The sequence below is a fragment of the Marmota flaviventris genome, chromosome 10 (assembly GCF_047511675.1).
Source record: "Marmota flaviventris isolate mMarFla1 chromosome 10, mMarFla1.hap1, whole genome shotgun sequence".
Lineage (NCBI taxonomy): Eukaryota > Metazoa > Chordata > Mammalia > Rodentia > Sciuridae > Marmota > Marmota flaviventris.
This window is the reverse complement of record NC_092507.1, coordinates 8,384,174-8,397,591: the sequence shown is the minus strand read 5'-3', so window position 1 is coordinate 8,397,591 and position 13,418 is coordinate 8,384,174. Positions and strand designations below refer to the sequence as shown.

Here is a 13,418-nt window from a genome sequence, read left to right as displayed (position 1 = left end):
TATTTTTAAAGGATTAACAAAAGATACACAAGTCATCTCTCCTCCCTCCCCTTTTTCTGAGCAACTATGAGTAACTTCGCTATTTGATCTAGACTGGCCTCCCGTTCTCCCATGACAGGTCTGGACTGCCTCCAGCTGGGCAGGATGCAGACGATAATGGCTGTAGCTTCAGAATCACCTACCTTTTTTCACCCCTTCCCCAAATGAAATCTCCTTTGGAACACCTCATACCAACAAAGTTCTGGCGAAGTACAACTGAGGGCACATGAGCCCTACACTCGCGGCTCCCCCTCAAGTAACCGCCGCACACCCAGGAGCTCCAGGAGCCCAGCTGGACAAGCACAGTCCCCGGATGCAATCCTCACTGGAAAGGGCCCGGGCAGTGTGACTGGGAACGGCCTGCCACTGAGCACACACAGCATTCATAAGTCACATCACAAATACTTTTATTCTGAATAAATACTTTTATTCTATTGTTGAATTATTCATATTTCTGTTTCTTCACAGTGGTGTTCTCTGTACAGTACTAATCAGAAAGCTTAAAAGATTGAATTTTGCTTCTAAATGTAAATAGCACTGATTTCATATATTTAGCTTCAAAAGTATTAATGAAATAAATTAAGACACAAATAAATGGAACAACACTGAGTTCGTGAATGGGAACCATATTGTTAGGGTGTCAATATTACCCAATACAGTCTAGGCTGCACACAATCCCTGTGAACATCCCAATGGCGTTTTTTTGTTTTGTTTTGTTTTTTTACGACAAGAGAGCTCTGGAAATCATAAAATTTATATGCATCTCAAGGGATTCTGAATAGAAAAACAATCTTGAAGCACAAGATTTTCTAACTTTTTTGCACTGCTGGGGATGGAACCCAGTGACAAGACCCTTCTGGGTGTAAATGGAATCTCCACACACCACATAAGGTGAGAGCTAAGCAACTCAGTGAGACCCTGTCTTTATATAAAATACAAAATAGAGATTGGGATGTGGCTCAGTGGTTGAGTGCCCCTGAGTTCAATCCTCACCTTACCATGCACAAACGTCACTCTAATCAGATCAAAGACCGAAAGGCAAGAGCTGAAACTTTAAAACTCCTGGGAAAATGAAGGGGCAAAGCTTTGTGACAATGGGTACGACAACGATTTCTTGGACATAATAACAAAAGTATAAATAGATAAACTGGCTACATCAAAAGTCAACACCACTTCTATCATCACAGAACCCAATCAAAATTGGAAAGGGCCACAAATGGAATAGGAGAAAATATTTGCAGATCACCTATCTGACGAGGAGTTAATATCCAGAACAGAGAATTCCTACATATCAACATGTAACAAATAGTCCAATTCAAAACTGGGCACGGGGCTTGAATAGATGTTTCTCCAAAGACACACAAATGGCCAACAGGTACATGGAAAGATGTTCAATGTCAGACTCATTAGAGAAAAGTGAATTAAAAATACAACGAGGGCTGGAGCTCAGCTCAGTAGAAGAGTGTGTGGTTAGCATGGATGAGCCTGGGGTTCACTTCCCAGGACCACAAAGACAAAACGACACACTATCTCACCCCAAACAGAATGGATACTACCCAAAACCCAGGATAAAGTAACATGTTGGTGAGATTGTGGAGAAACCAGAAGCCAGCACGCTGTTGGCAGGAGAATAAAATGCTACGATCGTTACACAACACAGCATGATGGTTCCTCAAAAAATTAAACTAGAATGACTGTGTGCTCCAGCAATTCTATGTCTGTGTCTATACCCATGAGAAATGAAGCAGGGTCTTAAACAGATATTTGCTTTTTTCCTCACTTTTTCTTTTTTTCAGTGCTGAGGATCAAGCCCAGGACCTCACACCTGGGCTTGATTTAGCACTCTGCCACTGAACTAAATCCCCCACCTCAAAATATACGCGACTTTTGTGTAGCATGTGTGCGTGGTACTGGGGACTGAACCAGGGTACTCTGCCACAGCTACATCCTCAGTACACTTGCTTGTTTTGTTTTGTGAGACATGGTGTTTCATTAAGTTGCCCAAGACTGGCCTTGAACTTTCAATTTTGTGCCTCAGCCTACCAAATGGCCAGGATCATAGGTATGCAACACAGCGCCCAGCTATTGCACAGGTATTTGCATATCCACATTCATAATAGCCAAAAGGTGAAAGCAACTCAAATGTCCATCAAGGGATGAATGAATGACAAAATGTAGGAAAGATATACAAGCCTGAAATTACTCAGCCTGAAAATTAAAGAAAATTCTGACACATGCAACATATTGATGAACCTTGAGGGTGTTATGATAAAAGAAATAAGCCAGTCACAAACAAGAGAAATAAGGAGCCAGGCATGGTGGCACACACCTGTAATCCCAATAGCTTAGGGGGCTGAGGCAGGAGGATCATGAGCTCAAAGCCAGCCTCAGTGAAGGCGAGAGCTAAGCAACTCAGTGAGACCCTGTCTCTAAATAAAATACAAAATAGAGATTGGGATGTGCTCAGTGGTTGAGTGTCCCTGAGTTCAATCCCCGGTATCCCCCACACTCCCCCAAAAAAGAGAAATAAGGTATAATTCTACTTATATAAAGTACCCTGAGTGGTCACAGTCCTAGAGACACAAAATAGAATGGAGTTTGCCAGGGGCTGGGGGCAAAGGGAAAGGCTTGAAGAATTGCTTAATTGACATGGCTTCAGTTTTGCAAGATGAAGAGAGCTCTGGAAATCACACAATGTAAATGCACTTACAATTGTGAACTGCACACATGAAAATGCTTGAGATGGTAAATTTTACGTTATGTATTTTTTATGGCAATTATACTTTGTTTTATTTGGGTAATGTGGTGTGCATCTGCAGTCCTAGCCGCTTGGGAGGCTTCAACAGGATTGCTTGAGCCTAGGAGTTTGAGGCCAAGTTGGATAACACAGCAAGACCTCCTGTCCCAAGGGGAAAAAAATTAATAATTAAAAAAAAAAAAAGCATTTGGGGCTGGGGTTGTGGCTCAGAGGTAGAGCACTTGCCTAGCATGGTGAGACACCAGGTTCTATCCTCAGAACCACATAAAAAGAAATAAATAAGACAAAGGTATTGTATCCATCTACATTTTTAAAAAATAATAATAATTTAAAAGAAAACAGCATTTGTTTGGATCAGGCAGAGAGGTTAAGTCACTGTAGGCTACTCGAGGATACATCTAGTTGATTTCTCTCAAAGAGGAGCTGAGGATCACTTGGTTTGGAGAGATGTACAAATGTGTAAGAACAGACAAAAACCTTTATAATCAATGTAACCATCTAAATGCACACAGAATTTTCAGAGGAACCATTCTCTGGGCTCAGAGCTGTCCCGTGGCTCATAACCACAGCACTCTCCATGATGGGCTCATCCCATCAAATGCTCCTGCATAGCTCCCACAGCTCTGGGAACTCTGTCGGATCCAGGAACACATGTGCCCATTTCACTAAGAGCAGCATGGGCTGACTACATTATTGCATCTCAAACAAGTCTACACTTTGTCTTTGAAAGCTCAAACTTACCTCATATTGATATGAAAGGAATTATTCTTGTTGACCTCAAAGCCTCCAGACCAAATACAATTGGGAACGTCCATCAACCTCACACACAAGAGCTGATCATAGTCATTGCGAGGCCAGTGGAACACCACACTGGAGCCAGGAAGGGTGGAGATATAACCTTCGGGATTGGCTGTTCCCTAAGACACAGAAGACCACTGGCTTGAGTTAACAGTTCAATTCAGCCCAATATGTTACCAGTAATACACAAATGTTTACTGAGTGGCCAGGTACTCTGAGTCTCACCCTCTACCAAGAGCCATTTGGATTATTCACATCACAGAGCTTAGTCTTTTTTTTTTTTTTAAACTGAGAATTGATCCAAGGGTGTTCTACCACTGAGCTACATCCTCAGTCCTTTTTATTGAGGGTTTCACTGAGTTGCTAAGGCTGGCCTCAAACTTGTGATCTTCCTACCTCAGCCTCCCAAGTCACTAGAATTACAGGAATGTGCCACTGCACCCCACCAGAACATACCATTGTGATGGGAGATAAGCATGATATTAAAACTCACCATGATTTTTTTTTTTTTAATACTAGGTATTGAACCCAAGGACGCTTAACTACTGAGCCATATCCGTCCCCAGCCTTTTTTAATATTTTATTTTGAGACAGGGTCTCATTAAGTTGCTTACAGCCTCTCTCAGTTGCCAAAGCTGGCTTTGAACTTGCAATCCTTCTGCCTCAGCCACCCCTTGTCCCTGACCCCACTCACCAGGATTACAGGAGTGTACTCATCATGCCTGGCTCACTATGCTAACCAATAAGCACTGGTCATTCTCCAAAAGCAAATTGCTTACCTGTCCCCTGGCAAATTCCCTTTGTGCAAATGCAAGCTTGTGAGATGATTTATTGTCTAACAGGTAACGGGGGGCAAAGATGACCATACAGGTGTCAATATATCGACCTCGGCCTTTCTTGACATCAATACCTACAAATAACAAAAACCATTTTCATAAATTAATCAAAAAACAGAAAATTCTTGGTCTGACAAAAAAAAAATCATCAGTCTTCACAATTACTCAGTTTCTCTGAGAAAACAACTATGTCACTGGGGGGACATCAAGCCTTTCAAGGGCAGAGTGAAATCAGCAACTGCATGCAAAGCGCCAGGGCAACATCAATAGCCCCACAACTCCCGATTTCTTCAGGAAGTGTGTGCCCTGTGACAGCAACTGAAACACACAGGTGTCCAGTCCCACACCGCAGGCTTCCGTTTATGAAACTGACTACCAAGTTTCACGTGATACCTTTCCACACACACACGCAGGCATGGAACTTCCCTGGAGAACCTGCCCCTCTTAGAGGACACAGTACAATGTCCAGAGCTCTTAGCTGGATCTAAGAGCTCTGTGCTGCCTGAACTCAGTCGACTCTTGTCAACCTCCTTTTTGTTCACTGTCCAAGAATCCAGCTCAAACCCAATGTTAAGTGTTATAGAATTCATTTTTCTCAAAATAAGTAGGTTCTCAGCACCTACTACATACTGGAAAAACAACAGAAGTCAGTCAGAAGAAAATCTTAAAACAAGAAGTTCCAAATAAAGAATTACCTTTAAAAAAAAAATCTGATAACAATATTTAAAACTAGAACACTCAGTGAGATGAATCATTCATTCAGACCATAAATACGGGATCTATATTCCAAGTACGAGGCTGGGCTCTGACTGTACAATAATAAAAAATATTTATGGTAGAAATAATAAAAATAACACTTACTGACCTCTTCATATACACTAGGTCCTCCTCTAAAGGCTTTCCATTTAATCCTCACAATAGCCTTATCAGGTATTTTAATTATTTCCATTTTACACATGAGGAAACTATGGTATGGAAAGCTAAGTAAGTGGCTCCAGGTAGCATAGCTAGCAGAGGGCACGGCCAGGCTTCAAATGCAGACAGTCTGCACCCAGGGTGCCTCGCCCCTGTGGCCTGCTCAACCCGGGGGGCAATGTGCATAAGGACCCAAGGAAGCACTCCACATGTATGGACAGAACCTTGAAAATGGAAGACTCCACCTTCTGATATGACAATCAGGTGTCCTAGACTCTAACACAATCCTAGAGTGTACATCTTCTAATCCGTTAACTATCTAATGCACTGGCTTGAAAATTCTGATGCTCCTTTAATGTAAGCCTTGAAAATGACTGAATGACTAAGTGAATCACAAGAATAAGTGTATCTGAGACTCCACCTAAGGAATGCCACATAATACTGGGACAGGGAGGTAAGCCTACTGCTTTTCCTTCTGTAATAAACAGAAGAGCTTCGGTTATCAAGAGTTAGCTGATCAACTAATACAAAGTCTGTCTACAAAAGATACATTTAATTTGGTATTACAAAAAGAATCTAAAGTGCCCTAGAACAGCTCAGACACTTCAATATTTGGAAAAAGGTGAGGGTTTTTTGTTTCTCTTTTCAATTTCGGTCGCCTTGGCACACCCCCTAAAAGTCAAGAGCTGAGATCAAAATGCACAAAATCCTTCTTTCGGGAGGTACACATAAGGCTAACTAGCAAAGTTCTCCCTGGCTTTTCAGCTTGGGATAGTTCTTTACATATTGCTGATCCAAGTCCTCAAAATATTCAAGCAGGAGATTCCACAAATTCCGTCAATAACACATGCCGAAATCTCATAAACATTAAGAGTTATAAAGTCCTATCTAAACCAATCTTCCTTCCTTGGTGGAGTGACAAAATTCCAATCACAGTCCTGCCCCTGAATGCACATGCCATGAGCTCAGTGAATGCTCCTCGCGTGGCGGTTCCTGTGAACAGTCACTGTATATTTCTGGTTTGGTCAACTCAAAGGAGCATGTTCCATTCCTCTCTGAGGCCTCCCCACAGATGTCCTGACAGCGGCTTCCGGACAGCGATTGGAAAGCCAGCATGAAGCAGCCTTTGCCTACTCAAGTGGTGGAGCAAACAAATGTCAGAAAATGTGAGGAACATTATCTTTAACTGGAGGATCGAATAAAGTTTATTTCTTTTAGAAATCTTAATGTCAACTGTAAGGAGATGGCTTGCATGTCAAGAAAGCATGAATATAAATTCAAGTTTGAAAAATCTGAAAAGGAAACTATACTTGTGAGATTCTTTTACCAAGAAATCCTCACACCCTTAAACATGCCCAACTGAGCCCAGGATCCAGGGTAAATATGTAAACTCCACCACTACCTCAGATCTTCCTTCTACAACATCACTCTTTTTATCTTTATTGTCCAATACTGCAGCCATTAGCCAAATGTCGCTATTTAAATTTAAGATTCTTAAAACTGAAGAGTAAAAGTTCCACTCCTCCGTCACAGATCGCCACGTTTCTCAAGAACGTACTGTCAGCTGCTCAGCAGCCACACATGGCTAATGGCTGCCACATCAGACAACATGAAACAGGACATTTCCATCCTCACAAGGGGTCCTACTGGACAAGGCAGGTCTAGGTGGTGTGCAATGTCAACACCACACATGGCTGTGAGGTCCTTGGAATCAGACACTCTCACAGGGACACACTGTAACTGATCGCAACCCTTAGGACACTCCCTCAAGTATGCCCCAGTAGCTCTAAAACACAGGGTACTGCATCCTCCCCTGCCCTTCCTGCCTCCAGAAGCTAAGCAAGTCTGGAGGCTGCTAATGACTAAGCCACCAAGTGTCTTTTATTATATTTTCTGCCTCAAATTCACACACCCCCATTCTAATCCTACTTCTGACCCAGACTTCCCCTTTGCCTCTAGGCAAGTCACTTAACCTCTCTGCTTTAGTTTCAGAGAGAACAATGCTTCTTACCCTCTTAGGGTTTGCAAATTTTAATGAATGCGTGGGAATTCTTGAAGGATAAAAAGCATTCTGAGTGTTCCTATTATTCCCCTGAAAAACAAGGATTCAAGACAAACTGATACTTTCCTGACACAGGTGAGCCTGAAATTAAACAGCCATAGACCTCAAAAGGGCAGTGTTTAGGTGGCTCCTCAGATCCCTAGGAGAATAGATCTGCGTTGATATCAATATTGCATTCAGAGAGTAGGTATCTGACCCACTGTCAAATGAGAAAATCAGCACTTGTAGCCAGGCCAAAATGCACTGCCAGCTAATTCCTCTAAGCCTAAAGTCACTAGCCAAAGATTCTGATCCTCCCATTGCCCAAACGTAACCCACCAATGTTATAGATCAGCCCTGGGCGGTTTCCTTGCTGGATGACTTTCAAAGCTCGGACACCACTACCACCATCCAGGGAGAAGCCCTGACACCAGCCCGGCATGCCTTCAGGATGAATCCCCCTTCCGATTCTCATCGTGCAGCTGTGGGGCAGAAAAGCAAAGATGTATATATTCATCCACAAGCAAGTCTTATCTAACTCATCTAATCAGGAAATGCTAGTGTGGCTAGCACCCAGTTAGGCCTCTAACACTGACTTTGTCCTCACTCTCATGTGAATCCCCAGGAGTGAGAAAATTAATCAGTGATCAAACCCTCATCTTAAGATGTAGCCGCGTTACAACAGTATATGAAATACTTGGACATCTACAAATGAACACTTTAGGAGAGAGCACAGGATTCTATGAGAATAAAACATGAGGAATATGCTACAATTTCTACTATTCCCCTGAAAATCAAGGAGTCAAGAAAAAAGCTGAGAACAGTATGTAAGAAGGTGCGGCTGACAGCACGTCACCTCCAGGAACTGAGACCCTCATATCGGCAAAGCACCGTCCAGTTGGCTGGTGTCCAGTCAGATCCTGGAAATATAAGTCCTAAGTGTGTGCTCCAGGTCCACCACGAACAAGCGATGCAGCCCTGGGCACAGGGCACGCTGGCCATGAGCCTCAGTCTCCTCATCTTAAAATATAACTATCTCCTGAGTCACTGGCATGCTGGGGAGAATCCAACAAGATGATCTAGATGGAAACACTCTGGAAACTGTGAATCCTGTGGATAAAGTCAACCATGACAAATGCTCAGCCCTAGATCTAAAACTGTCAAAATCTTTGATGAACAGAAGGAGACGGGGCTTGCTGAATGTGTCAAGAGGCTGGCTGTGTCTCCGACAAGAGCCGGAACTCTGACTCCAACACTAATCTAGATTCCAGTCTCCCTGGAAAACACATCTGTATCCACTGAGTGCAGTACTCCGGAAACCTTCCTGTTAAGCTTTCTGCCAAATTCTATAGATGATGGCGTGTGCCATTTTAGCAGTATAAGATACATCCATTTATCTCTGGATTAGGGCTATAAAATTAGAAGACTCTTATAAAAAGCAGAATGTCAAAACCAAGAACAATAGTGAATTAACATTCCTACCATACATTAAAAGGACATGTTATCTAATCCTCACAGTTGTTATTTTTCCCAGCTGTGAAACATGCAATGAGTGTTTAAGACCATGAGAAGGCACATTTTGGAGCTCAAAACCTTCCACTAACAGCCCTGATTGAGCCAATAGGGCCAAAGGGCCACTCCATCTGCTCTCTGATGCCCACTCCTTTGCCAAGGCTACAGGAAAAGAGAAACTGCAGAGAAGAGAAGGGACATACAGGTTTCTCTTCATCAGCCCAGTTATAAATAGGAGAACTCCTTCAATAACATGTAAAATAAAACTAGCTTTCATTATAAACCAACAAATGGTTTATTTTCAGGATCAAATAACACAGAAATTAGATCCGAAAAAATCACATTAGGTCATGGTTCTAGTCCTCTGCCAAGTCAGGACTGTTATCTACAGTATAGTTCCACTTACTCGGATATATTATAGCCTTTGCTAATTTTTACCCTTCCCTAGGAGCTTATTTCCCCTTCTCATAAATAACTGTACTCACAGGTTTGGCTGTTCTTTGTCAGCATAGCAGAATAAGAGAGGGCTCAGGCTCCGGGCCAACTCGTGTTCCTCAAACTGGCCTGCAGCATCTGTCTTTGCATTGTCCTGTCTGAAGATCAGTGGTAACCCTTTAGGAAGGATGGAAAAAGTTTATATCAAACAATCCCACCCAGTCTACCCATCAAAGATGCAAACAGTAAACGGGGGGATGCAGAATCGGCAAAGGGGAAAATAGTGAAAACTGAGTTTTGTGGGCTCAATCTGTTATCTAAGGACGGTTTTGACTATGATTAAGCACATGGAATCAGGAAAGTCTCCGCAGCTTAGACTGTTGAAGTCATCTATTTGCATTGGCTCCATTTAGATAGCTGAGCAAATATGTCTGAATTCCCATGACCAACCCCAAGGCTTATTGGAAAAGCCTATTTACATACCTGTTTTGTTAATGAGCCAATATGGAGCGGAAATGAAGATCTTTAAGGACCCTTCTGCTCGACATACAATCCGGATGGTGAGGTTCAGCTGCCGGCGGTTGATGTCATAGAGTCGCATTCTTACCATATAGTTTTGGGTCCCAGGTGGAATGAGCAATTCTTTACAGAGGGGAAAGTTCTCCAATGACACCCCTAAAGAAGGTACAGCTATTGTCTTTCTGGATTCTCACTACTAGAGTTTGTCAAAATAGTTCACAGCAAAATTAAATTGGATTCCTTTTTGGAAAAATCACTAATGACCTCAAAGGCCATTTTCCTCTAGCTGGGATAAGAACAAAAGGAACAGATCAGATGGCCCGGAAGTCAAACTAGGAAGCTACACTGCAAATGAGATGAATCAGAGTTCCAAAAAGCTACCAACAATGATTATCAGAGGAGTTATAAGTCAGACCCTGTGCTGGAACCTTCCTTCCAATCCCCAGTCTGGCCTTATTATTTGCATGATATGGAGCAAGTTATTGAACTTCTCTAGGTCTCATCTGCAAAAGGTGGTAGTAACAGGATCTACCCGGCAGAACTGTGAGTAGCACGTAACGTAACGCTGAACACAAGGGGCACTGGTGGGAGGACAGGCCCGCGTTACACAAGGCCTTGTTCAACACGTGAAGAAATATAGAAAACTCACTACTTAAATGCCAAATTTTTTTCTATTTATTTTTATCTATTTTTCTCTAGAATGAATGACTAGAGGCCAAGGGTACAGCCCAGTGGTAAAGGGCTGGCCTACAGGAGTAACTACCATTGCACTGTTTTCCTTTTCTAAATGAAGTTCAAGGATCTATCCGGTTGCAGAAACATAATCTTGTCATTGTAGCACATACTGCCGAAGGTCAGTGAGTTTCAAGTGATTGAGCTCAAAAATGGAGATAACACCTGTCTGATACAGAAATGTGTACTCCTGGGCAGATCAAGTGAGATAATGTAGTAAACGAGCTTTCAAAACTGTATACAGAGAAATATCAACATTGTTATGACCTGAACATGTCTGTGGCAGTCTTAAAGAAATATATTTTCTGCCAAAACAACAGATGTACCCCTTTAAGTGCTGCAAATGTGATTCTCTACCCTGATTTGCTCACCCCTACAACTGAAAATTACTTGTTGCACTGAACATTTTAACCTCCATTTCTTCATCAGTGAAGTGGGACAAATCACTATTGCTGTCAGGATGACAGGAGATCACATGTGAGAAAGAGCCCAGGTGATGCTGGGGACACAGGAGCTCAGCCACATTCACCCCTTCCCTAAAAACAGCTCATTCTGCAGCTAAGAAAAGCCGGGCTAAAGACACAGAGTGACTGAATACCATGTGAGCATGTCCTCTGCAAACCTCATTTTTTCCTCGCTGCACACCTGCTCTGAGCCAGCTTACTGAGACATGACAGGTGCCACGCAATTTCTCCAAGATGTTTACTGAGTAGTCTAAATGCTCAATGATCTCTTCCCAGGATTGCTACAAATGACCCAAAAGCAACAGCCTTACCCAGCTCGATGTTCTGGGACGTATCAGCAGTGTGGAGGGCCACCTCTCTTCCAGGTTTCAGGGTTCCATTAATTGGCATTCCTTTGACGTAGAAGTCAAGTTCACAAGGCAGCAGATTACAGATCACCACAGTTGGCAGAAGATATATGGTATGCCCTGGCTGTCTGAAAATCTGTTTTGCACTGTCAGAAAATATGTTTGAGGGCATGTAATCTGGATAATTCTCTTTCTTTATAGCCACACAAAACCTATGAAGACAAAATGGTGTGAAAATCATCAGCCTGAATGAAGAACTCAATTTTTTTTCCTTCTTAATTAAATAATATCAACATAACTCAATAAGTAAGATATTTGCATTTTTTAATACAAATACATCTACTGAAATCTAATACAAATTGCGTGGATCTTAAATATTCAATTTGATGAGTTTGGGCAATTATATACTCCTCTATAACCATCACTCAAGAACAAGTCACAGACCATTTTCTCACCCCAGAAAACTCCCTCCTGTCCCTTTCCAACCAATAATCTCTTCCTGTCATCCAAGTAACCACTCTCTGGAACTCGCTGCTATGGATCAGGCCCATCTGTTCCTGAGCTACACGTAACGGCAACAGGCGGGGCACTGCTCCATGCCCTCCCTCTTCCTGCTTCCTGTGAAGTTTCACCAGGGTCAGTCGTGCCCACCATACCTGACTCTCTTTCCTTGCCTGGTGGTCTGTCCGGCTGAATTATCACTGGTTCTTTACTCACCATCCTGTTGATATCCACCTGGGCTGTTCCCAGCTTAGGGCTAGACGAGCCTTCTGATGCAAGCATCTTTGTGGACACAGGCCTTCGTGTCTTTTAGGTAAACAAAACGGACTTGCTGGGTCCTTTGCTTTTTTAAGAAACTGTCACACATTTTTCCAAAGCAGCTGTATCATTTCACATTCTCACTATCTCTTCATGAGAGTTTCCCACACCTTTACCAACATTTGGTGTTGTCAATACTTTTTATTTTATTCGTCCTAGTGAGAGTACAGGGTCACTGTGGTTCAGAGCTGCATTTCCCAAATCATCACTGATGATGACCAACTTTTCATTTTTCTATTGGCAATTTGTACGTTATCTTCTGTAAACTATCAGTTCAAGTCTTTCTTTTGACTATTCTTGTTAGGTTATTTTTAAATTTTTATTTCAAGAAGTTCTTTATGTATTCTATTAAAAATTGTCAGATATATATTTTTCCCCAAATTTGTGATTTATCTGTTTCTTTTCTTATTGATGCCTCCTGCTAAACCAAAAATTTTTTTAAAAGACCAATGTTTCTAATTTTTCCTTGGTATTTAGAGCTTTCTGTGTAATAAATCTTCTATTCCATTGATCTACATTCCTGTCTTAATGAAATAAAACTGACTTCATTACTGTGACTCTACACTGTTTTTTTTTTTAGAGAGAGAGAGAGAGAATTTTAATATTTATTTTTTTCTTAGTTTTCGGCGGACACAACATCTCTGTTTGTATGTGGTGCTGAGGATTGAACCCGGGCCGCACGCATGCCAGGCGAGCGCACTATCGCTTGAGCCATATTCCCAGCCCTACACTGAGTTTTGAAAACAGGTTTTGTAAGTCCTCCAACTTTCTGTTATTGTTATTTTTAAAGATGACATTGAATATTCTAGATTTCTTGCATTTCTGTATAAATGTAAGATTAGCTCCCCTATTTCTTCAAAGCAACCATCTTTAGATCTATTTATTGAGAATGGACATCTTAATGATACCGAGTCTTCCAATCCATTAACATGGAATATTTTTTCACTTAATATTTTTAAAATTTCTCTTAGAAAGGTTTTATAATTTCTCAAGTAGAAGACTTGTACATCATTTGTTAGACTGAGTCCTGGGTATCTAATTTTTTTAGAGTTATTATAAGTGGCATTTTTCTAAAATCACATTTTCTAATTGTTTATTTATGGCTAGAATATAAGCATACAATTAATTTCTACTGATTGACCTTGAACCCTCAGATCTTAGCCAATTAGGTCTATGCTATTTTCTACATATCTAATTAGGTCA

The 13,418-nt window shown here is 41.7% G+C and overlaps 1 protein-coding gene across 6 annotated transcripts in view; it reads right to left on the bottom strand.

Annotated features, from left to right (window-relative positions):
- Positions 1–13,418, bottom strand: part of Vps13d (vacuolar protein sorting 13 homolog D) — a 242,140-nt gene that overhangs the window by 113,927 nt on the left and 114,795 nt on the right. For 5 of the 6 annotated variants that reach the window (XM_027947656.2, XM_027947657.2, XM_071617354.1 and 2 more), the window contains 6 exons: positions 11,361–11,608; positions 9,818–10,009; positions 9,385–9,511; positions 7,727–7,869; positions 4,375–4,505; positions 3,539–3,714 (listed from right to left, as the gene is read on the bottom strand). In XM_027947656.2, the coding sequence (XP_027803457.2) occupies positions 3,539–3,714; positions 4,375–4,505; positions 7,727–7,869; positions 9,385–9,511; positions 9,818–10,009; positions 11,361–11,608 (1,017 nt within the window). Of the gene's footprint in view, positions 1–231; positions 406–3,538; positions 3,715–4,374; positions 4,506–7,726; positions 7,870–9,384; positions 9,512–9,817; positions 10,010–11,360; positions 11,609–13,418 lie in introns of all 6 variants that reach the window. The other variant, XM_071617356.1, reaches the window with a different exon arrangement.